The sequence below is a fragment of the Myripristis murdjan genome, chromosome 10 (assembly GCF_902150065.1).
Source record: "Myripristis murdjan chromosome 10, fMyrMur1.1, whole genome shotgun sequence".
NCBI lineage: Eukaryota > Metazoa > Chordata > Actinopteri > Holocentriformes > Holocentridae > Myripristis > Myripristis murdjan.
In genome coordinates this window covers 7,480,167-7,505,316 of record NC_043989.1, presented here as the reverse complement: position 1 = coordinate 7,505,316, position 25,150 = coordinate 7,480,167, and the positions used below count along the sequence as shown (strand labels likewise).

General features: G+C 42.0%; 1 protein-coding gene across 4 annotated transcripts in view; it reads left to right on the top strand.

The window, feature by feature from the left end:
* Positions 1-25,150, top strand: part of ldb2a (LIM domain binding 2a) — an 84,778-nt gene that overhangs the window by 35,443 nt on the left and 24,185 nt on the right. For all 4 annotated transcript variants that reach the window (XM_030062562.1, XM_030062561.1, XM_030062560.1 and 1 more), the window contains exon 3: positions 19,852-20,024. In XM_030062562.1, the coding sequence (XP_029918422.1) occupies positions 19,852-20,024 (173 nt within the window). The remainder of the gene's footprint in view (positions 1-19,851; positions 20,025-25,150) is intronic.

The following is a 25,150-nucleotide window of genomic DNA, read 5'->3' as shown; positions in this document are numbered from 1 at the left end:
TTTTTGAATAAGAATTTGGTTGAAACAGCTTATTCATGAATGCGCTCCCAAATTGATTTGCCCAGGAGCTCAAGGTACGTGGCTAACAGCTTGTTACTACTGTAGTTGTTTGTTAACCTCTGCCACGCTGCCGCTCCCCTCGGTGGGGTCATCGCTACAAACGCACGCTGCACCGCCGAGCGCCGTTCAAACACAACTTTTTTAAAATTCTACTGGAGATCCCAAGGTTTGCAAAGATACCGGTGTGTGTAAAATGATGCACCAGCCATCTAGATATTTTCAGTGTGATGTAATGGTGCCAAAAAACAATAGCATCTTGGGTTTGAAGCTTTCATTCAATGTACATGTAATGTAGCTTCAATGAAATGCTGCAACCAGTACAGAATATGTATTTGACATTGCCATATAATATTGAAAACTACTTTTTTTCCAACTTTGAAGCTACTTAAGGGGAAATTTAAGGGAAAACAGGAACATTTGCTGCTCGGCGAAACTATTCGTCAAACATGCTGGTGTGTTAGCTGAGCCTCCTCTCTCACAGTAACCTGAATTTGGAAACAAATTTTCCTCATTAAGCCGTGCACTTTTATGCTTAAAGCTCCTGAATGGACCCACACTTGTTTTCCAGAGCTCTTTTTTCTAGGGTGGCTGTTTATTTTGTTTCTTAGCCATTATTTGCGCACTGCAAATTCCCCAAGGCTCCTCTGAGGTGGCACCAGCTGGGGCGACCAGAAGATTTGCGATGCAGCAGCTAAGCCTCGGCGCAGGCTGAGTCAAGGTGGGGAGTGGTCAGGCGGCTTGGTTTCCAGGTTGCCTGGATCAGGGTGGGAACCGTTGTATGCGGCTAACAGGAAAGGGGGATGGCTATCGGAGGGCACCAGCTGTCCGTGAGGATGGGCAGGTCTGCTGGCTTCCTGTTTCTCAACACTCTGTGCCCCGGAGCAGAACAAAAACAGCTTCCCCTTCCAGTTTGAGAAACAATGGATGTCGCCAATTAGCCCCTCCTCTCCTTCCACCTCGTCTCCCATCGTCTCCCTCCTCTCTCACCTCTTTTCCCATTTTCTCCCTGCATGTTCTCCTCCTCACCCTCTTCTTCTTTGTGTCTTCTCCCTCTTTGTGCTCTCCTTCTTCTCCTCATCTCCCTCATGTCCCTCCTCTCCTTCTTCCTCTTCGTCCATGCCCCATTCTTCTACTTGATCCTTCCTCACCTCCTCCTCCTCCTCCTCCTCCTCCTCCTCCTCCTCTTCCTCCTCCTCTCCCTTGGTTTGATCTTACATCTTCCTTTCTTACCCGGGTGTGCATGCATGTTAATTAAACAGTTAGCCAATTAACACAAAATTAATAAATTCTAATTCTGATAGTTGATTAATTGCTTTAGTTTAATTTTATCAAGTAAAATGACCAAACATTTGCCTATTCAAGCTTCGCTAAAATACTGAGATTCTTTTCCTTTACCCCGCGCTGTTCATGTCATTATATTGATATATTGATAATTAATACTTGCTGGCTGCTAGTCAGACTCAGGAAGCAATTTGAAGACAACACTTTGGACTCTGCTAACTTCCTATGAGCATTTCTCATGACTTTAGACGCCTCATAAATGATTAATCAAAGTCAGATGCCTCATAGTGAATACAGTTAATGGCACAGCAACTTTATTGACTCTGATTGTACATTAATTTTAGTAAAGGCAAATGTAATGCACTGTAATGTTGACACCAAAGTCAGGAGGTGTAACTGCGTGTCAGTCATATCTACCTCCTACTATATATCACAGCCTCAGATGAGCTTGTGCACGATTGACAAAAACATGTAATATGAATTGGTATAAATGAGCATAGCACGTATTTTTCTCTAACATGCAAATCGATTTGTTGGCCCCACATTCTGTGCAACCCAAGAAAATCTGGTTTTGGGAAATTCAAGACTGAAATACTTTTCTCTCTCAGAAAAAAAAAAAAAAAAATGCAGCATGTTTTGATTTAGAAACTGCAATAGCCGGTAACAGTATTTGGATTTGTTTCCAAGTTGTGCAGTTCCAGCTTGTAATGTATGAAATAGACATGAATTTACATTTAAAATGTCCTGAGAAAACTCCCATGAGGTCTTTTACCGCGCGCATCTCCGATTTGCTTTCTCTCGACGCTGAAATGGAATTTGTGAATGTTTGCTATAAGTCACGACGACAAACATGGCAGTTCATGAAAAAATGAAGAGTGAAGTGCAACATGAGCTTTTAACACGAGAACATTCCAGAAAGGTCAACAAGAGAGAGAGAGAGAGTGAGAGAGAGAGAGAGAGAGAGAGAGAGTTGTATCAATAATGAATAGAATTTTCATCTACACACTGGAGAGTAGAAGAAGAATTCCACCTGGAAAACTTCACACACACACACACACACACACACACACACACACTTTCTCTCTCAAATACATACACATATTAAGTGAGAAAGAGAGAGAGACAGCACATGATCACACATACACACACACACACACACACACCCATACACATGCACAGTTTCACATGTGCACACACCAAACACTGGAAGTGGGAGAGAGAAAACACACACACACACACACACACACACACACACACACACACACACACACACACACACAGAACCATAGAGATGCACATGCACACACAGTTATTGACACATGGAGAAATCCATATCTTTATATATAATACAGTTTGGTGGAGACCATCAGTCTATATAGTCTATGAAAGGATCTGCACCACTTTACTTAAGGTATTAAATGTTTATGTGGCGCTTTTTCATGTCTCTGTAATCCCTCTTTCCAAGCACACACACACACACACACACCGACACACACACTCACACAAGACAGACACACATCAGAAAGAGAACAGACTACAGAGATATGCAGACTCACACAACTATAGAGATAACTTTCCAACTCAGGAGAAAATGTGTGGAAAAAAAAAAAAAAAAAAACAATGAACCAAAAAAAAAAAAAAAAAAAAAAACTTTTTCACCTTGGTAGCTAATTCTCCATATCGAATCACATCTATTCAACAATGAATCCCAGAAAAGTTTCAGAAGTTTCTACTCAAAAAGTTTTGTATCAAAATCCATTATTTTTACTCACTCAAAAATAGAATATAGTTTTTTTTTTTTTATACTTCATGCATTTATTCCAATCACTGTCAGCACCACAGATTTTTGAACCCCTGCCCACTCCCTATCCCATCTCAAAATACCTGCAACTTCACACCTTTCAAACTGACGTGTCTACATGGTATTGGGGTGCATTTTTTTGCACCCCGTTTTTTTTTTTTTCTTTTTTTTTTGCATCTTCAACAACTCTTGGTGGTAAAATATGGAAACGTTTCATGGCACAAAAAAAAAAAAAAACACCAAGAGTCGCTGAACATTTTATTCTGTTGAGCTTTTCCTGTATTTAAGCGCCTTGGTGGGTGAGCGGAGTTGCAAACCCAGCGTGGCAAGTTTAGATCGTTTAATGCAAGCGTTTCATAACGGATTGCTTCGCCAGCGACACCAGGCGGCACGCGCGGGTCGTCTGCATCGCTTGGCATGCTGGTTCTCTCCCATCACATCCTGTTTCAGCCGGAAATACACTGAATTACAGAAGCGAACACACATCCAACTCTGTGTGTGTGTGTGTGTGTGTGTGTGTTTCACCACCTCTCCCCTTGGGAACAGAGGGAGGGGAGGGAGAGGAGGCTGACCCCCCTCACCACCTCCCCCCCTCCCCAGTAGGTAATGGGTTGAATGCCTACTCGGTATCAGCTCTTCTTTAAGATCGGAGCTCGATTATCAGAGGCCAAAGCAATGCTCATTACAATTGATTCAGGCTCACTGGGAGTCTGAGTCGCACAAAAATGGAACAAGAGGGATCTCCAATACGCTGTGTGCGGGAGTGTGTGTGTGTGTGTTGGTGTGTGTGTGTGTGTTGGAGTTGTTAAGGCCGGTAAGGATACAAATGTGAAGTGTATGGTGTTTGAATTGTGCCTTTAACACCACCACACAGGTACAGGGCAATATATCATGCAGTATGGAACAATATTTTTTTTTTTTGCCCTTCACAGTGACATTGTGGTTGAGGGCCGGACTCGGTGATAACTCAATATTGTCATTTCAGTAGAATCATATTGTGAAAATATGGTGATTTTGCGGTACTGTGACGCACAGTTCTGCTGTCTGAACTGATGGTAAAGAGCAAATTTTGATTTAAAAATGGACAAAATTATGCATTTTAAGGAATATTGTTTGACAAGTTTTACATTAACATTGCCATTTGGTTCAGTGGGATAATAATTTATTTTATTATTTACGTGTGATGTTTCGAAAAAGGGAAAGAAAGAGTCCTTAATCAGATTTATACCATATCTCCCAGCCTTAATTTACGGGGTCATGGATCCATTTGTGTTTGTTTGTTTGTTTGTTTATTCATTCATTCGCCTTCGTTTGCCTGTTTTTTGTTTGCCCCACATGCCACTCACTGAATTTTAACAAATTTTGACAAAACTTTGGGTGCAGGCGCCATCCCACTGCAATGTTCTGGAGGTGTGTGTGTGTGTGTGTGTGTGTGTGTGTGTGTGTGTGTTTGCGGTGTGGGAGGGTGGGGTTGGGGATTGAAAGTTAACAGAATGACATATTTGTTGACATCCCAGAAGGTGTCTGTGCTATTGTTTGGAAAGGTGGTGGTGGGGGGTGCGGGGGTTGTGTGGGGGGGGGGGGGTTGGCGAGATGTTTACTGTCACCGTAGTTACTGTTGGGATGCTAACGATAATTGTTTCGCTTTGACTTTGCCATGGCACAGATGGTTGTACGTGTGTGTGTGTGTGTGTGTGTGTGTGTGAGGGGGGGGCTTTGTCTCTCCTTCTTCTTCTGCTTCCTCTTCTTTTTGCGTGTTGTGTCCTCCCTGCGGGGCCGTGGCCTGAGGGGCGAGGGGAGGATGGCGGGGTGGTGGTGGGGTGAAAGGGGCGGGTGGGGCGGGTTGGGGGGGGTAGCCCCTGTTGAATTATGGATGGAGGTGAAGAGGGGATGAGGGCTAGCCTCAAGGGGATATATACCCCCCGCCACCCTCCCTCCCCCTGCCCACCCCAACCCCCATACGCGCACCCCCCCCACCACCCCTCAACACTTCCTACCCTTCCACACATACACACACACACACACACACACACACACACACACACACCTACACACATACTACCCCCACCCCCATTCTCCTCTCCTCTCTGCCCAAACAGACACCATCCAGGCGTGGCGTGAGGTTGGATGAGGGTGACTGGAGATGCGTCTCTCTCTCTCTCTCTCTCTCTCTCTCTCTCTCTCTCTCTCTCTCTCTCTTTCTTTTCACACTCTCTCCATCATCACTCTCATCCTCCCTCTCTTATTTGCTCTCCCCTGCTATTCCTCTTGCTCTTTTTTCTTTGCCACTTGCTCTCTACCTCCTCTCTCTCCCTCTCCCTCTCTCTCTCTCTCTCTCTCTCTCTCTCTCCCTCTCTCCCAGTTTTCAGCTGGGAAAGACAAACTGATAGAGGTCCGTTCAGTCGAAACTGCCCTGCAGATGTTGAGAAAACAAGCCAAAGACATATCTGGATCTCCTTCCAGTGTGAATTTCCATCAGTATTCAGCCAGCGTTCCTCGGTGACACAAAGCTGTTGTTTATTTGATTGTTGTTTGTCTGTCAATAGAAATCACGACTGTGTCCTCTCAGAACCGGGGAGATGTACTTTGAGAGATTTCTTAATAAGCCACTTGGGTTTTTTTTTTTTTTTTTTTTTTTTTAAAAAAACCTCACCTGCACACATTATTAATTTGCATCTCTTCTTCTTTTTTTGTTTTATATTATCATATTTTCACTGTTTTTCTTTATCACTTTGCTTCGTGTGTTTTATCACCCCGCAAATTAACTAAACTACCGCACAAGCACTTTTGAGGAGCTGCGTCAGACAGAAGGCCCCTCTGGGAACGAGCAATAATATTCCTCATTTCTAATCAGCTGCTGGTCCTTGCAAAACGCTGTGATTGAAAAAAAAAAAAATATATATATATATATATAAATCTGTTTGTGTGGATGGTGCCGGCATTGAAGTCACATAATAAAGTAAGTGACATTTCCATTCACCTGCTCAGCACACCACAGTTTACTGTTGGTTTTCATCCGGTGGAGTTCAGACCTCCACTTGATAGCCGTTATAAGACAAGGGAGGAAAGGCTCGTCCATCTTGTTCCAGTTGTGTGGAAGGTCTCGGTGTAGAAGGAGGAGAGGAGGGGGGGAGAAAAACAAACTAAAACAAAACAGCTGTTACTTTTCTCTATTGCTGTGTTTTCATCTGGCGAATGCAAAATGAAGGAGATGTGTTCACTTACACTGTTCTCTGTGAATTACCAGCAGTGGTATGCCAACAGTGCTTATGAGTGAACACACTAACGCTGCAAAAATCTCCGTCTTTACAAATCATGTAGTCTCAAATCCAGACTTAAAATCTTGTTTTGCTCCAAACAAGTGAAAAAAAAAAAAAAAAAATCTGCCAGTGGGATGAGATAATCGCATTTGTTTCCAACGCTAATCAGCTGGTCTCCAGAATTATCTTGAATCAAGTGTCATTTTCTTGATGCTAGTGGACTGATCTGCTTTATTCTTCCTTGTTCCAGCATATTTATATGCTTATGTAAAAATCCTGAAACAGGTGAAACTGCATTGGAAACAAGTGGGAATTATCTCATCCCACCGGCTCCCACAGGTTTTCTTTTGTGCTTTTCTTGTGTTAAAAAAAAAAAAAAAAAAATTTGAAAAAAAAATTGAACAGCAACTATGAGACTAAATGGCTTGCTAAATGGAGATTTTTTTTTTTTTGCAGTGAAGCTATTGTTTGTCAGTCTTTACCTTTGCCTTTTCTTTGCACAAATATGAGATCAAGCACAGAGAAAGGAAAGAGAGAAAAAAACAACAACAACAACAACTTTAGGTGCAGAGAAATCATCCGCACTAAAACGATGCCAGGGTTTCTGTAAATCCATTCCATCAGAGTCTAATCTAACACTTTGGATAGTTTTGGACAGCCGCCCCAGAGTCACGTCAGCTCTGAGTGGACAAACAACCCTCCAATCAACAATAGTCATCTCCAAATAATTGTCGCTGATAAATCAACACTTATGAACGCTGGAACATTTGTCTTGCACATGACTTTAAGGTTGATTGCAGCCACGATTTGGCATCACAGCTGATTTTTAAGATTGGACTCAATCCACCAGCGGACTCTTGCGATAAGATAAGATTAATCTTGATCTTGGGTCTTTGCAGCAGTAAACAATAAATCCAGCAAAGGAAAAAAAATAGGATAGAAAAATAACATACACACAAGAAAAAAAAATAAATAAATAAAACGTACAACTGACAAAAACTAAAGGAAAATTCCACTCTTTAACGATTGAGATTGATGACATACATTGCATATAGGATTACTGAATACATGCTCCAAAATGTAATGTGTAATGTATGCCCTTACGTTACCCAGGCTCAGTAATTTAATGTAAATACTTTAGATTACCTTAAGAATACTATATTTGTCATTAACATTATAAAGTGGCTGAAGAAAGTAAAACAAATTGTCTTAATCTGTTCTTTTGAATTTGTTTCACATTAATTTCCAGATTACCTGCAGTTTACTGTCACTAGATGTCATTAAAATTTCATATCAGCAAACCAGACCTAAGCAGAGAGACTGAATTGATTGATGATGTGGAAAAATCCACCAAGGTAATCTCCACAGTAACACAAATATATTTAAAAAAAAGTAACTATAATCTGGTTATAGTGCTTCCAACTGTAACTGTAACAGATTGCAGTTATTCAGATTGTGTGTTAATATGTAATCCTAACCACCAGGTCTGTAAAGAAGCCTTTGCACTTTTATTTTTACAGGTTTCCAGTGATTCGGTTTTAGATCGTAGACCAGAAACTCACATTAAATCACCAATCTATTCCAGGTTTTAAATACTTGAATATTTTTTTGTATTTTCCTTTTAAGGATCTGGTTTGAATGGACGGGAAAGGGAAAATGCATGAATCACCACATACTTTTTTGATCCACCCAGCTTTTTTTTTTTTTTTTTTCCATCATACATTTATCATTCAAGGGACACAGGCATATTTTGTTCCATCTATTTTCAAGCTGCCGCTGCTTTGACCCGTTGCACTGCTCGCCGTTGGTTGCTATAATGTTGCTGATCAAGGAACTGAAGCTCGTTTTAGCGTTGCACTCATTGTAAGTCACACACGGGTAAAAGTGTCAGCTGAAGGCCTAAAATATGAATGCACATGTTCTGCTTAAATGTCTGTTTACGGTTGTTTGTTATTTTACATGCATTGAGGCTTCGGTGCGATCATGACTCCCCCCGTCTGCGCATGAATTCATCGAACGACAATAACTTATCAACAGGCCTCCGAAACTCGGCGCCGCAGTATTAAGGGTAGTCGTCTCTTTGCTTGCCACCCGGTAGCTTTGCTTTTGAAATGTAATTCTGAACTATGCGAGAACAGTGGTTTCCTCCATCTGCACTGGAGCTTCTTAATGATGTGCTTTGGCTAATGCATTTGGACAATTTTGCAAAGGGGTTTTAATGAAATCTCTTATTGCTTTCATTGCGGGACCAGTGGGGGAAGTGTTTACCTCGCAAAATAGATAGAGGCAAAGAGAGGTTTACAATACAGCCACCCCCAAAATGACAGGAAATACAGAGAGAGAGAGCGAGAGAGTTAGAGAGAGAGGAAAAGAGAGAGAGATTGAATTAAAGTTTTATGACTGATGAATATTTCATGTTCTGGGCAGTGATTCCCACATTCTGGTATTGTGTATGTATGTGTGTGTGTGTGTGTGTGTGTGTGTGTGTGTGTGTGTGCGCGCGCGTGTGTGTGCGCATACGTGCATGCATGCGCGTGTGTGTGTTGACGTTCACTGGCTCTGTGTGTGTATGTGCAAGCGTGCCTCTGGAATATATGCTGGGTGTTTTTAACCCTTTCACTGCTGAATCAGGAAACTATGTGTGTGTGTGTGTGTGTGTGTGTGTGTGTGTGTGTGTGTAATTTTGTTACCAAGATGTAAACAGTCACAGTCATGCACCCCCCCCACCACCGCCACCACACACTCACACTCACACACACATGCACAAGCTTCAGCTCTCTATCTTGTTTTTTTCCCCCCCTTGTTTCCCTCCATTCAAGCAGTTTGTGACAATCCTGTTTGTCAAAAGCGCTTTCTAAATAAAGTTGACTTAATCATTCTGCCAATGATCTCCTGCCTGCGCTCTTCCCTGTTGATCCAGTAATGGCGGCTCGCGCTGGGTATTTAGATAGAGATATGAGCTGATGAAGACAGACATTTGTTTGCCAAGTAGCGTGTCTCTCTTCAGTCATCGATTACGCTCGCGGATCAATATGTCGGCTCGGTTTTCATCCACACATTCCGCCTCGCACCAGTCATCAACACTAGCTTACACCGAGGAGTAATAATCTATTTAATAGTATTTTTAGCTTAGTTTATTGATTACCGCACATGCTGTAGGTTCAAACAAGCATTGGCCGGTATGCACGCTGGAAAAAAAAAAAAAATCAATATTACCTACGTGAGTCCGCTGATCTATTTCGTTCCGCGGGTTCTGTCATCAGTTTTCCTCAGCCTAACCTCATGTATAGGTTATGAGGTGGCACCGGGCCGGCCTGGTGGTTTTGACAGACGTCCCGGGACTGAAAAAGTCCGAGCCCGTCCTCACAACAGCCAGCGAGTTCATCGGCAGGCCTTTGACCCGCTGGGGCATCCTTGAGTGAAAAATTGAACCCGTGCTTACTCATTTAAATCACTTGGGAGAGAAGAGGCAGCTCAGAAATTTAAAAATGCGAGATGGAGAAGAGATGAAAAAGGAAAAAAAAAAAAAGGCTGTAGTCTTGGGGCAAAAAATGGGCTTCAAAACCGTAGCCTTCAGCATAACATAACATAACATAACATAACATAACATAACATAACATAACATAACATAACGTGACATATTGTTTATCATCCCTAAGTTGAATGATATGCTAATTTTGGATGACAACAAGCAGTTTTTTTGTTTGTTTGTTTGTTTGTTTTTGTTGTTTTTTGTTGTTGTTTGTTTTTATGGTAGCTAAAAACTGACCAAATTAGACATGAAATAGGGATGGGCCAAAATAGCTGGATATAGCTGGATAGTCCACTAATTGGTCAATAACTGGGCCATTCAACAAGGCTGATTATTATTATTTATTTTTATAATTTTTCCCCACTGAGATCCATGCTACAGCTTATTCCCCTGTGGTTTGTGACAATTCCAAAGTTGTTTCATCCCACCACTTTTCTTAAGGTTGTAGAAAGCTGTGTGAAATATGCCCCGTTAAGGCTTCATCAGTCTAATGTATGTTATCATGCAGAAATTGCAAATCAGACCGAGGCTGCAGGTCTGTGTCCGGAGAGAGATTTCTCTTTGCCCTTTTTCTTAATTTAAGAGGAAAATTATTTAAAAAATGATTAAGCATCTATTATTGAGATGTCAAGAAACTTCTTCGTTGTTAAAACTAGTGCAGCCTAATTTAAATGCCAGCCTTTCTTGACACTGACTTGTCAACCTTGAAAAAATGGATTTTTGCCTTAAATGATATCTGGAAATTTCAGAGTTTTCTTTGACATCACACTTAATAATGCCATTCTCTCCAGCGGGGATGAAAACGTATTTGCATATTGGATTCCTATCATGAAATATGTCAATATCAGAAAAAAAAATCCTTATGATTATCATGATAGTGATTTCAACCATAACACTGTATAATATGGCTTGACATGAGATAACATGACAGGGCATAAAATGGCATTACATGGGATGGCATGGGATGACATGACTTAATACAACATTACATGACGTAACATGGCGTAAGACAGTTCAAACTGTCCTAACATGTGGAATTGAACCCGTAACCCTAGCAGCGCCGGTGCCTTGCTCTACGCCTTGAGCTCCGCAGGGCCGCTGAAGCACACCAGTGATTGTTTGATGAATTCTTGCAGGATGCAGACATTGTGGATCATCTACAATTTCTCCTTGCTCTCCCCCTTCTCATTTCCATCCGTTCTTTTCTGCAGTGCGGAGAGCTGCATTTGCTGCATAATCGCCCACTGAGTATCTCCCGACTTTCTCGCCTCTTTCTCCCCCCCAACCCACCCCACCCCCCGCCCCCCCCCTTTTTAATTCGGCTTCATTCTGTGAGCTATACTCCACCAGTGTGCAGTTTAATCATCACCTAGCTGGACGGCGTGGACGAGCAACGCTGACAAATCTGAGAGGTCTCTGTTTGACTAGTCTCATTCCAAATTGAGCTGCCGCCCGCCATTCGGAGAAACAGTGACATCTTTTCTCACAAAAATGATTGATAGCGCCAAATTAAACACGAATGATGGCACTTTTTAAAGGCTTGAAGGCACAGTAACCTTGGCAACCCGGATTGTCTATATTTTATAGATACTGAATGATGAACTTCAGATAATGACTTCCAGGTAGTGACTTTATTTTCCCAAAATGGATATTTAGCGTTTTGGAGTATAACTATGGCTTTCCTGTGATATCGAGGATGCCTAGTGACAGTGTGCCAAGCTATGCTCTCTTTTATAGTTATTGCTACTTCAACCAGCCATGGCTTCAGCCTCTCACTCTCAACTCCATGCAAAATGGGACCGATTCTTGGTAATTGGTTCGGTATGAAATTTTGGAGCTGCTTTGACTGGCTTTTGCCCTTTCCTGTCTCACATATAGACACAAAACCACTGGTGTGAAGTGGTTTAATTTTACATTTTAGACATTTTGACCATGCACTTGCCCGGAGATACTTAACAGTGAGTGAGAATGGTGGTGATTTAGTGCCTTGCTCAAAGGCTCTCAGCCCAGAAACATGGCTGATGATGGATACAGGAGTATACAGTAAGACAGCCAACCTATCACGCATCTTTATTTGATTTGATTTTTTTTTATTTCATTTTATTTGTTTACTTATTTTACTGACAGTAAACACTTGTTCATTTATTTAACTGTGTTTTATTTTATTTTAATTATCTTTTTTATTTTATCTTGGCGTTTTTGAAAGGAAATATAACAAACTTGGAGTTAGATGTGTTTTTTTACAATATAAATGGTTATGAATATATAATTTAAAGCTGGGCAGTGGGGCCATAGTTCACGTATGTTTCCTGGTGCATCTCTTCATGTTTACATGCACTTATTTTTGTTCATGCATGTGGGTGTGCATACATCATGATGTATGCTGTTTGCCTAGCTGCCTCTGTGCTCCCAAGGTGCATCATTACTGTGTGTGTGTGTGTATGTGTGTGTGTGTGTGTGTGTGTCTTTGTGTACTGTAGTGGACAACACACCGGCTCTCCATTCACCCAGCCCCCATCCTACAGCTCTACAGCTTTCGTACCCGTAGTAAACACACATTAACACATGTAAACACACACAAACACACACACGCACAGGCACATCTGCACACACCTGCATACACACAACCATGCAAGTATATATGGTACATGCCTGCAAGCCTGCACATATGTATGCACACATACACTGACAGGTATACAGTACACACACACACACAAAAATGCATGCACAAAAAGTCACACACTTGCACACACACAAAAATGCACGCACACACACACACACACACCCATGCACATACTGCAAACCCACTCACAAACACTGACATGTAATTGAATCCATGTTTGCACACATTTGAATGAAAACACGCAGAATCATTTAAATTGTTCTGTCTTACTCCCTCTTGCACGCTCTCCCCTCTCTTTAACTCTCTCTCTCTCCCTCTCTTTCTCTCTCTCTCTCTCTCTCTCTCACACACACACACACACACACACACACACACATATGCGCATATTGTGTGTGGGTGCAGATGTGTGGGTGTACATATGTGCATTAGGAGGGAGGATGAATACTATACGTGTTATTCTGCACATGTGGTTAAATGTTTGCCAGTACATGTGTGTGCGCTTGTGTCTGTGTGTGTGTCCGCGTATCACCCTGAACTGTGTGTGTGTGTGTGTCTGTGTGTGTGTGCCAGCCAGCGGCCCTCCTTTATTCTGACGCCCTGCTCTCGCTTCGGAGCTGAAAAATAGCTCTCGCCGTCTCGTTGGCTGACGTTGCTGGCAGGAGTCCTGGGGACCGACGGGGGGAAACAATCCCAACAAAGTGGCATGAATTAATGTGACTAATTAACACCACGTTAATTATTTGTAAATTGCATGTTTGGGTACACATTACTTGAGAGGCATATGCTGCTTGTCGTGTTCGCCCAAACAAGTGCCAGCTAATCCGTATCTCTGGAGTGCCCTGCGTCTGAAGACGGGCCAATCAGCACAGTGGTGAAGGGGGGGGAAATGAAGAAGAAGAAAAAAGAGAGGGGGAGAAAGGGAGAGGTGAGGTGAGGAGGAAAGCGAAGTGCAAAATATCACAACAAATGCCTTATATTATCTCGTCTGGTCTCCGTGCAGCTCGAGGATTTTGTTGTTTTTGTGTTTTTTTGTTTTTATTGTTTTGTTTTTTTGTCCATGGGCGGTGTTTCCCGTTTGAAGTTTGCTGGGCCTGTGTTCTGTTGGTTTGTCTGGTAATCACTCGTACAACCTCAGGGCTTATTAAAGGATAATTTGAGTTATTTTCAACCTGGGCCTTAGTTCCCTACTTTTAGCCATTGTGACAGTTCATTGTATTCAAAATCCACTAAACTCCAACGGTTGAATCCAAAAAGGGTTACAATTGGCAAACAGCGGGGAGGGTAAAAAGGAAATTATTATCTTTTTACATTTTTTTTCTAAGGGCATTTTTTGCTCCCATGATCCAGTTTTCAGTGGCATTTTGATCCACGTTGGGGGTAATTTTACTGAACTGAAACCATTAATTTGTGAATAAACAACAAATTTGTATCAGTATAACTAGTTTCAACTTATTTCCCTCTGCTGGAACTTGACAGCAGGCCTTACAGAACATGAAGGCGGTGCTTTCCCTTTTCTGTCCCTCAAAAACTCCATCTTTCATCCCTCAATAGTATTTTTTTTCTTTTTTAACCATATTTGTGCATGTATTTTTTAGTTAATGAAGTGGCTTCTGTGGTGTCACCTTTTCTACCTACCACATGCTGCTGTAACCAATATTTTCTACTGTTTTATGCTGCATGCTTTGTTGCTTCCTGATCAAAACCCATCTAAAACATACTGTTCAGCTTGAGCGAACCACCTATGGTGGCCCGCGGCGGACAATAGACGCACTGACGTGTCAATATTTGACAACTCAAACAGGCTGAAAGGCAAAAAAAAAAAAGGATGAGCCTGTTCCTAATTATTCAGGGCAGATTTTTAGCCCCCTCATTTTTAATTTCATCGCATTTCATGAACTTTAAGGGCATCTTTGCCCCGAGCTTTCATTAATTTCTGACCCTGGTCGAGCAACGAACAATACAGTAGTGCATTAAAATAGATGCTAATTTGACACCCAATCAAAACAAGTCAGAAAATGTAATTATAGGACCCATGGTTAGAGAGACACTGAAGTGAAAGATCACAGGTTTCATCCCTGCAGCAGCCTGCCACATGTCCTGTCGGAGTGCCCAACACGCCGAAACCTGCTTGGTGCTCGAGCGGCAGCTAAACGCCTAAAATGTAAATATGAGTGTAGAGGAGCCTGGAAAAATATTTGAAACCCAGCCTAGAAACTATCTGAAGAGAAACATAAGACTACAGTGCTTGAAATGATCCAAGCCTTGCTAGCATGGCTACCATTACATGCTTATCTATCACTCTGTCACCCTGGGCTACGCTCACTGGTTTTTATTAGGCCTGTTTTGGTTGAGGAGACTCTACCAAAACTCCTGGCTTGGTCAGGTAGGCAAGAAGCAGATCTGTGTATCGCTCTTGTCTCTCTCTCTCTCCCTCTCTCTCTCTCTCTCGCTCTCTCACTGTCTCTGGCTGTCTCTCTCCCCTATTACCCCACAGTGTATCTTCTTTCCCCCTTTTTCCCTCCTTGACAAGCCCTTTTTTTTCTTCTTCCTTTCTCTCTCTTTCATCCCTCGCTCATTTTTCTGTCCCAATCCCTCTCCCTCACGCTACCCCCTTCCCTCCATCTCCTCTCCACCACCTCCTCCTCCTCCTCCTCCTCCTCCTCCTCTCCTCAGAGCTCCTCCGCATTAGCAGTCAGCTCCACTCCTAGACGTACTTTGTTTTTCAACCGTGGTGTAGAGAGAGCGAGAGAGAGAGAGAGAGAGAGAGAGAGAGAGAGAGCTGAGAGCAACTGATAGAGAGAGAGAGACAGAGAGAGAGCTGAGAGCAACTGATAGAGAGAGAGAGAGAGAAAGAGAGAGAGTGAGAGAGAGAGAGCATCATTTACACAGTCATCCACACCAAGCAGAGCCTGCAGCTCAGCCCCCCCCCCCCCCCCATACTCTTCCCCTAGCCAGTGCTCACACTGCCAAACATTTTATGTGTTTATTTAGTCATGCCTGACTTTATCGAATTTGAAAAACATGCCAGTCACGGGTACACCCCCCCCCCCCTTCCCAGTCCCCTCACCCACCCACACACACACGCACACACACACCCACACCCACACATACACACACACACACACACCACCCCGTTGCCCAGCCACCAACACCACCGCCACCCTCGTCTCTCTCTCTCTCTCTAACGTTTGAAACTCCGCCGTCCGAGTCTGACCTCAGGAGCAGCTTGAGCCACTGTCTTTGGGGACATTTCACTTCTAAATGAAGTTTTATTCCCCGGCTTCACTCCCCGCCCCCGGGGAAAAGGGGAGAAAGAGGACTGGAGCATAATTCTAGCCAACAGAGTGTTGACTCTAAGATGGATTATTTCTGCTTGAAATCAGAGGCCATGTGCCGCTGGATAATGTAGCGGGCCCTTTTTTTTTTTTTTTTTTTTTTCCTTTTTTTTCCGGCAGTGTTCTAATGATGAAGATTTGACGGGCAGGAAAATGCACAGGGACATAGACTTGTTCCACCAGGCGAGGAAGTGGAGGCTGAAGGAAATCCCAGCACACTTGCCTTTATAATCCCGAAGTCAGGATTTGCGGTTGTTTTGTTTTTGCTCCTATTTAACAGTCCTGCAAACTTCACTGAGTAGAGCATGTCGCAAGCACTTGCCAGGATTAGCGGGTCGATTCCCAATTGGACCATCCATGCTCAAAAAGAAAAAAAGAAAAAAGAAAAAGAAAGGTATAGCCCATGTTCATGGAGCTCTAAGGTGCTTTGGGTAAAAGCATCCACCAAATAACATATAATGTCATATATTGTACAAAATGGCTGGCACCCTATTTTCTAAGGTGTGCTTTTTTTCTTGAGCTCAAAATTGCTGCACACTAGATGGGATCAGGATGTTTGGGAGGAGGAACATGAAAAGTTTGTGGCCAGGAGAAAAAAAAAATTAGGCTTGCGACCAGAGAGTTGCAGGTTCACATCCCTCCAGCTGAGAGAATGAATAGCATTCTTCCTTTTCTTAATAACTGCTGTCGAGGTGCCCCTGAGCAAGGCACGCAACCCGAGTGCAAGGTGTCTCATGCAGCTGTTCTCTCTCGGTGCTGTGCAGAATCTCTCATCTACATATTAAGTTGCACACTTGGGAAAATCTTGCTTTTTATTCTGAGTAAATCCTAAGCATTAACATCTGATTTTTCACTCTCAAATGGCTTTTTTTTTTTTTTTTTCCAAACAGTGCCCACACACAGCAACATACTGCAAAAGCCTCCATCTCAACTCACCTAGCCTCATATCCAGTCTTAAAATCTTGTTTGTTTTTTTTTCTAAAACAAGTGAAAAAAAAAAAGATAATCTCCAACGCAGTTTGACTTGTTTCAGCATTTTTTTTTCTAGGAGCAATTATAAATATGTTGAAAAAGCAGAATAATGCAGAAACAAGGTGATTAGAAGTGAAAACAAGGAGAATTACATCTCACTGGGAGATTTTTTCAGTGGCTTGAAGAGAAACTAGTTCAGACTAGATAAGATGGAGATTTTAACAGATTTTTTTTATGAACCCAGATAAGTCACAGAACCTTAAAATTCCAGTTTTCTTAAAAAAAAGTGGCAAAAATAAAGAGTTTTCCAGTGAAGTGGAGGCTGTTCTGCTCATGCTAATTCAGGATTAAATGACTTGTCTAGGTTTAGATGTTTTTTTTTTAAGTGTAGCACACACATCATAGCACAACTACAATGCCCAGCAAAAGAATCTCAATGTGATTTTTGCCAGCAGCATGCAGCTCTAATACAGAAGCTACTGTACTCTCCAGTGCTCCAGTATGTTGGATAGGAAGACGTGTAGCAGGATTTCAGCTTCTTAGTGGGAGAGGTAGGGTGGGATTTTGCCTGATGCTGCAGAGGTAGAGGAACTGTAAGACGAACAGAGCTCCCAAACTGTGAAGCAGGAGTGAAGGTGAAATGGTGGTGGTGCCGTTGGAGACAGTGTGTAGCTTTTTTTTTTTTTTTTTTTTTTTTTTTGTCAAACATGAAACCATTAATGAGGGTAGCATCAATAATTAAACAAATGGCAGCTCTGAGCAAGAACACATTTCTTAACTTACCAGGCAATTTGACTAACACAGTGTTATTTAATCAGGCAAGTTGACTTAGAGCAGGTTCTTATTTAACCAGCCAGGTTGACTATGAACACACATTCTTATTTAAAAAGCCAAGTTAACTAAGGACATTATCAATAGAGCTGCACCAGTGGTGTTTGCATTATCAGAATCAGCAAATGGAAGCTGAGAGAAAAAGGTTTTTTTGTAAAATGCAGGATAGTATTCGGTGCTGTATATTACACTGTAAAAAAAAAAAAAGTGCCCAAATATTCAGGAATCTGTGTAGCATCACAGTGTGTTCATAATGTAATAGGAAATATAAGCCTTTCCTATTGTGTCCTCTATTCTTTTCCTTGAAGCTAACTAACACATAGGAGATAGAAACCAGACAAAGCCTGAGGGCTGAAAGACGCCGTAGCGACTTCTCTCCCTGAGTCCACCTCCTCTTTTCATCGTGCAGCCTGTTCATTTTCTCTTTAGGCTTCTCGACAAAGTTTGCACTGCGAAAGTTGTCCGTCTCCATCTTCATTTGTAATATTGAATTCAGCCGTGAAGTCATTTTTTTTTTCTTTCTGAAAACAAGTGCCCTGACAGTACAAGTAACCCTGACAGTTACTTTGCTTTTTCCAGTGCAGTTTCACTCATTTGAGGAATATTCAAAGTGAGTTTATACTAGGTGACATATCTTAGAGAAAGCGGTGAGATCGGCCTTATTTCATGATATTATCACTGGTTTCAAAAAGAGTCTTGAAGTTCCAGAAGTGCTGCAAACAGCTAAAGATCTCCACTGGAAGGTTTATTTTGGATTTAAGAAAGAAAAAAAAAAACAACAAAAAAACAGTGGGACTGAATACAAGAATAAAGGCCTTGGGCATTTTTTTGCAGGGTGCATACTTTTCTTGAAGGCTGTCCAGAATTTTACTCATTGGTAATCAATAGCTTGCAGGACAATCCAATACTTTCTGTGAGTCTGTAATGTGCCGGTTGTGTTGAGAATCCTGATATATAAATTCACCACAGGCAGCAGGAAGGCCTCCACTCTATACAATATTTGTAGCCATGAGTTCATTGAAAATGGTCATGAGTATTAAATACACAGCAATTCAAAGCATTGTAACTGATGTGTGTGGATTACTAGACTGTCCTTCTTGTCTCTTGTTATTAGACGGCCTCTCAGCCTTTAATGAGACTGGACAAGGGCAGAATACAGCTGAAACCATGCCTCATATTTTGAATATAAACCACATTTTTACATATCCATTTGAACAGCAACACTTAGCAGATGCTCTCATTCACAGCGAGGGCAACCGTAGAGTTATCTTATACCGTAGGATTGATAAATTTACAAGCAACCCGTTGTAATCCGTGCAAAGGTCAAATCCAAATCAATAGACAGTAAATATAACAAATATTCCTGCATCCCATCCCTAGAGTTAGCATGCATTATAGAGCAGGACTAAGTGAAGAAGCCTTTTCTCTCTCTCTCTCTCTCTCTCTCTCTCTCTCTCTCTCTCACTCTCTCTCTCTCTCTCTCAGTTTTTTTTGTTTTGTTTTGTTTTGTATTTAGTCCATGTTTTCCATGGTTTTTATAAAGAATATACTGCAGTATACTGGACTATTTCACAAGTGATTTCCTGTAAGTACATAGTTATCCCATAGTTTAGTCTTCATTTGGTACTGCGTTCTTTTCATCCCTCATTTTCAACCGTGAACTTGCATTTAACTGATAACTTGTTATTATGCCATTAAAAGTTGGTGTTTTTATCCGTGCCTGTTGACAGTCCAGTATGATTCATCATGTTTGACTGACTTTTGAATATTGACGAGCCTAGTGGAGGCAGATATTTTATTTTTTTTAGAAGATTTCGAATTAAGCATTTAAATAAAATAGTTATTTCTAGTAGCAATTAGGAATGAGGTTTAACACCACAAAATATGCAATTAATGGCAGTAACTGTGGTTGATGCAGCTGTGGCAGCAGTAGTATTAAAAATAGCATTAGCAATAATGGCACTCAAAGTAGTGGTGGTGGTGGTAGTATTGTTATATTAGACAGACATACTGCAGTATAATAGTATTTAATGATGCCACTCTCCTCTCTCCCAGCTATTGTACATTGTTAGGCACATTGTCTTCTCTCCAGTTGGTTTCACATTTTCTCTCTTTCTATATTTAGCCGCTGCTCCCTCTGTCTTGTCTCCCTACAGCTATCGGCCGGACGCTGATTCCCCGTTACTTCAGCACGGTGTTCGAGGGCGGGGTGACCGAGCTCCACTACATCCTCAAACACTCCAAGGAGTCCTTCCACAACTCCTGCATCACCGTGGACTGTGATCAGTGCACCATGGTCACCCAGCACGGGAAGCCAATGTTTACAAAGGTAACGCCTGACCCCGGGCTGTCCCGCCATGAATAATTGATCACATGATATGATAATGGGCCGGGCCAAGGTGTTTAATTGGTTAAAGATCAAATAAATTTTCATTCTTTGATTTTTAACACCTTTCCTTTTGTCTGCCTGGTGTTTAGAGTCATTTCTCGCAGCCTGCCTGTCAGATATGAGGAAGCCCATTAACGGCAACAGTCTATGTATTTGCCCTCTGAGTCTGAGTGATTATTAATTATCATCTTTGTTTTGTTTCTGTATGCAAAATCACTGTATTTCTGAGTAGGCATTTTCCACTTTTGACATCATCAGCCAGCCAAGCTTTATTTATGATCGCCTTTTGAGCCTGATACAAAGTATTCCACGATTCACTAAAAAAGACAGTGATAAGCACAATGCTTAAGAGCTAAATTGCAACATAGATACAATGATTATTAAGGCCTCATGTAAAGGTGTTTGCCCTAAGATTGCGTTTCACAAAAAAGTTCAAACTAAGGTCAACTAAGCACTGTGTTGAATTTTATATCTGAAATATTTCAGCTTTGAAAATGTCCCCTCATGATTTTCCTTGCATCGAATTTCCTCACCAGCCACAGTTGTTTGATTTTATTAGCCATGCAAGGAAACGGTGGATATAATCATATTTACTCTATTCAAATATGGGCTTGTTAGCCCTCTGGAAGACCCCCAAAAAAATCTGCTGACATTTCTCTTGTTGGAGATGCCGACAGCCCTCAGGTGCTCTGGCAGGCTGGCCCAAAGGCAGTGCTAGGGGACATAGAAGAGATCTTTGAAGAGGATGGCTTAGTTTGTTTGCACCTCCAGTATGAATGATACACTGAAAGAAGCAGAAAGAGTAGAGGAGCTACAAATTGTGCAGGTGAGATAATCCCAACCTGAAACTGGGGTTTTATGGAAACACTAAAGCTCAAGTGGAAGAGGGGGAAAAAAAGAAAGAAAAAAATAATCTTTAAGGTTATCTGTTTGTGTCTTTGGGGAGAGTGTGGCCTGTGCCTGTGTGAATATCTGCTTCACCAGAGCCTGATCCAGATGGCTAGCTGACTCTGAGTGTTCTTCTGCTGACTGTCTAAATGAATCTGAGTCCAGGCTTCCTGTCAGTGCCGAGCAGCCGAGCTAAAGGGATTCCATGTTCCCTGTACCATGAACTCTGAGCTGCAGCACCGGACCAGATTGTTCTGACATTAAACAGCTCTACGCCCTCTTATTTTCAGGACCTAAAAGTATCCACTCCCTGTGCTGCGAGTGCCTGTGTGTGAGTGAGCAGCCAAAATTAACTTTTTGGCTCACCTGTCAAGGGATAGTCAACTACAAGAAAAAAAAAGCAAAAAACAAAACAAAACAAAACAAAAAAACATTCAATTAAAAAATCAAATGTTTGCACTCAGAAATTAATCTCAATGCATTTATTGCAAAAGGCAGGGGGAACAAATAACATACAACAGTTTCTTGCAATAAAACACATTAACATTCATTGTTGAGCGCAATCCCATGATGTTTTTAAGTTAAACCGCTTGTGCATGAGGGCTCTGACACTTCTTTAAAACTAAAACAGTTGATCTGCGAAGCATATTTCTTTTTCTCAGCCAACCTAATTACAATACATTTTTCATAGAATTATTCAACCCCTACCCGTTTTTAATGCCATTTCACGTGTAGAATCGGGTGCTAATTTAAAACTTGTTCACTCACATATCGAATGTCTCAAGTTGTCAATTCATCATTAAGTGCAGCACATTTTAAATTATAAGAGCACTTTGTAGCATAACTTATCCTTTTTTTTTTTTAAACAGGCAGAGAAGTGGGATACAAATATAGTGACACACAAACACACATGCAAACATATGACCAGGCACACGGAGGCAGGCATGTACACACACACACACACACACAGTCGGAAATTAACACCCACTAAATGCCAAATGCCAGTAAAATTTGACTTGGCCAGTGTAATGGGGGACCGAGACTTTTATTTACTTGCCAGAGTCAAATTTTATGGGCATTTTGTGATTTCCGGGTGTTAATTTCATACCCTCTGTGTGTGTCTGTGTGTTAGTGTGTGTACATGCATGCCTACTTGTGTGGGTGTGTGTGTGCAGAGAGATTTCGGGAGGTCATATATTTGTTTCTATATATTTAGAGAGGAATGTTGTTCTTTTTCATGTATTTGTGGGGAGATGGTTGGAGGTGGAAGTTGGGGTGTGAGGAAGGAGGGTGGGGGTGTGTTATTTTAACCCATGCTACTCTCTATGTGTTATCATATCCCTCTGAATGAGAGCGAGCATTCACAGAACATCCTGGAAATGACTTTTGTTGTTATTGTTGTTGTTGTTGTTGTTTGGTTTAGTAAACAAGGCCTCCTAGTACCAACAAAGACAAAAAAAAAAAAAAAAAAAAGGGTCCAATATTAACCGTACAGAACAGTCCAGAACCCGGTCAACAGAAAGCTAAATTTGATGCTCGCAGCGCTGCTCTCTTTTCATCTTCACCTAAATTGGATGAGAAGAATTAATTCATTAGAAAAAAAAAAAAAAAAATTCCAATAACTGAGCGTGTTCTCCCAGAGCTCCTAGCAGCAGCAAGCCTCCAGCTCTGGAGGCCGGAATCTCAATCAGCTCTGCCTCGCTCGCTCGCCTCGCTCTCCTCATCCCCCCCACCACCACCCCTCCACCCTCACCACCACATCCCTCCATCCCACCCACCCACCCCAATCCCCTCTCTCTCTCTCTCTCTCTCTCTCTCTCTCTCTCTCTCGCACCCCCCCTTCCTCCCCCCTTTGCTGCCTCCCTCCACCTCATCCCCCTCCTCTGTATCCCCTCGCTCGCTCGCTCTCCCCTTGCTTCCTCTCTCATCCCCCCCTCGTCTCGTTACAGCCCCCCCAACACACACACACACACACACACAGACACACACTGCACCCTCAACACACACACAAAACGCACACCCGCATCCTTCATCCCTGGAGAAATCATCCCTAGCTCCCCACTCGCCTGCTCGCTCGCTCTCTCGCTCTCCCTCTCTCTCTCTCTCTCTCTCTCTGTGTCTGTATCTCTCTATTTCTCTGCCCCCTTTCCCTCTCTCCCGCTCTCTCTCTCTCTCCGTTTGTCTGTATCTCTCTCTCTATGTGTTTCTCTCTCTCTTTCTGTCAGTCTCTTACTGCCTGTATGGCTCTTCTCTCTCACTCTGTCCCTGCATGTCTCTCCCTTTCTCTCTCTCTCTCTCTCTCTCTTTGTCCCTGCATGTCTCTCTCTCTCTCTCTCTCTCTCTCTCTCTCTCTCTCTCGCTTTCTCTCTGTCTCTTTGCTCAAACTGTGCAGGCCGCGGTCCTGCTGGGAGTCACCCAGAGGGGTGCTGCGAATGGGCGGGGCTTGCATGCATGGTGCTAATGGTGGGCGGGGCTAACCAGGTGCTCGATAATAAATGGGCAGAGCTTTCAGGCAGGGTGCGACAGAGTGAGCAGGCGGGGCGCTCGGGGGGTGAGGTGTTGACAAGGTGGCGGAGGGTACGCACACATGCACAGCAGCCCCATAGTATCCCAGCACCTCTATTCACTACCCAGCAGGCCTTGCTTCACCTGGGCAGTGTGTGTTAGCTGGGAGGGCACGGCCTTGTTACTGGCGCCCAGTTGGGGGTTTCAGCATGCAGGGAGGTAAAGAAAGAGCAAAAGGCGAGTTCATGACACAGTGAACCCGACTCTGGTGAATTTAATCCCCAGAGTGCACTGTTTGAGAAATTGACCAGTGGCTCAACAGCATAATATTTCTCTGTCCTTTTTTTTTTTTTTTTTTTTTTTTTTTTTTTTGCAATGCTGCTACTTTAGGCATGGTTGAATTAATGCTCTACCTTTACCCTTGCTGACATTATAGTCTGCCATTATTTGTGTGATAATAGTAGAAATCTGAGGTGAGCACTGTTCAAACATCACAGTATCTTTGACAAAATACCTTGATATCAACATTGTGATGATATTGGAGTAAAATATTTACATACGAGAGATTAAACAATAATTAGTGATGTGGATATGCTGACCAGGCAGATAGAGGCAAATACTAAAACAACTGGAATAGTCCACCATCTTTTTTTCTTGCCCTTAAAGCCAGGAAAAGGCAACACTCATGCCACCTCACGATATCCAAATTTCTAGTCTCACAGCATGATATTGATATAATATTTACTTATTGGTTACAGTGCATGCTTGAACTGCACTGGTCCATGTTAAAATTACAGTTGTACCTTGTTTATGTTAGAGTTACAGGAGTCTACCCATATTTGTGTTTAAATAAAAAAGTCTCTCCACTTTTAGGACGTTAAAATAATTGCAGCTGATCATTACTAGGGGTTTCTTTCTTACACTGGTTAACAGGTCAGTCGTCTGCATTAATGTATACATCATGCCTTTATTAAGTGCCAGGTTATCTCTTTATTGATTTCTATTGATTGATTTCTCTGTGTATTGCACGTTTAATTAGCATAAAATTGCTGATCATTGGTTCCAATCATGAGGAATAAAACGATCATTTTTAATCCATTCTGCAGAAACATCCAAATGAGTCATAATGGTGAATTCACTAAATAAGAAGAAAATATACCGTATATCTTTAATTTTTTTTGTAAGTGCTCAGGTTCCCAGTTTCTAATTGATAATGATTGTCACTTGAATTAGTTTTTTCAGTGTCGTCTTAGGATCTTGGTGCTTTAATTCAGAAAAATTTAGCCCGCTTCGCTCATATTTACATTAATCAGGAAAAGCAGTGAATGATGTATGTCTTAAACATTTTTTATTGATTTAATGATGCCCAGCTCCTCGGTTCTTAATAGACTGTCATGGCAAGATGCAAGCACTAAATTGCATCTTAGGAGCTTGTTGCTATAATTCATCGTATTTATCCAACTTTTGTCCCATTTATATTCACCAGAAGTCGCCATGAATGCTACATGTATATTTTTTTTAACATTTCCATTGATTTAATAGCGTCCAGCCCCTCAGTTGTTAATTGATTGTCATGTTAAGGTACAGTATTGACTAGCGTCTCAGCAGCAAGACGCTGTTATTCTTTGTTACTCTTTTGAGCCGGAGATCCCCTGATCCCAGCCCCGTTGTGT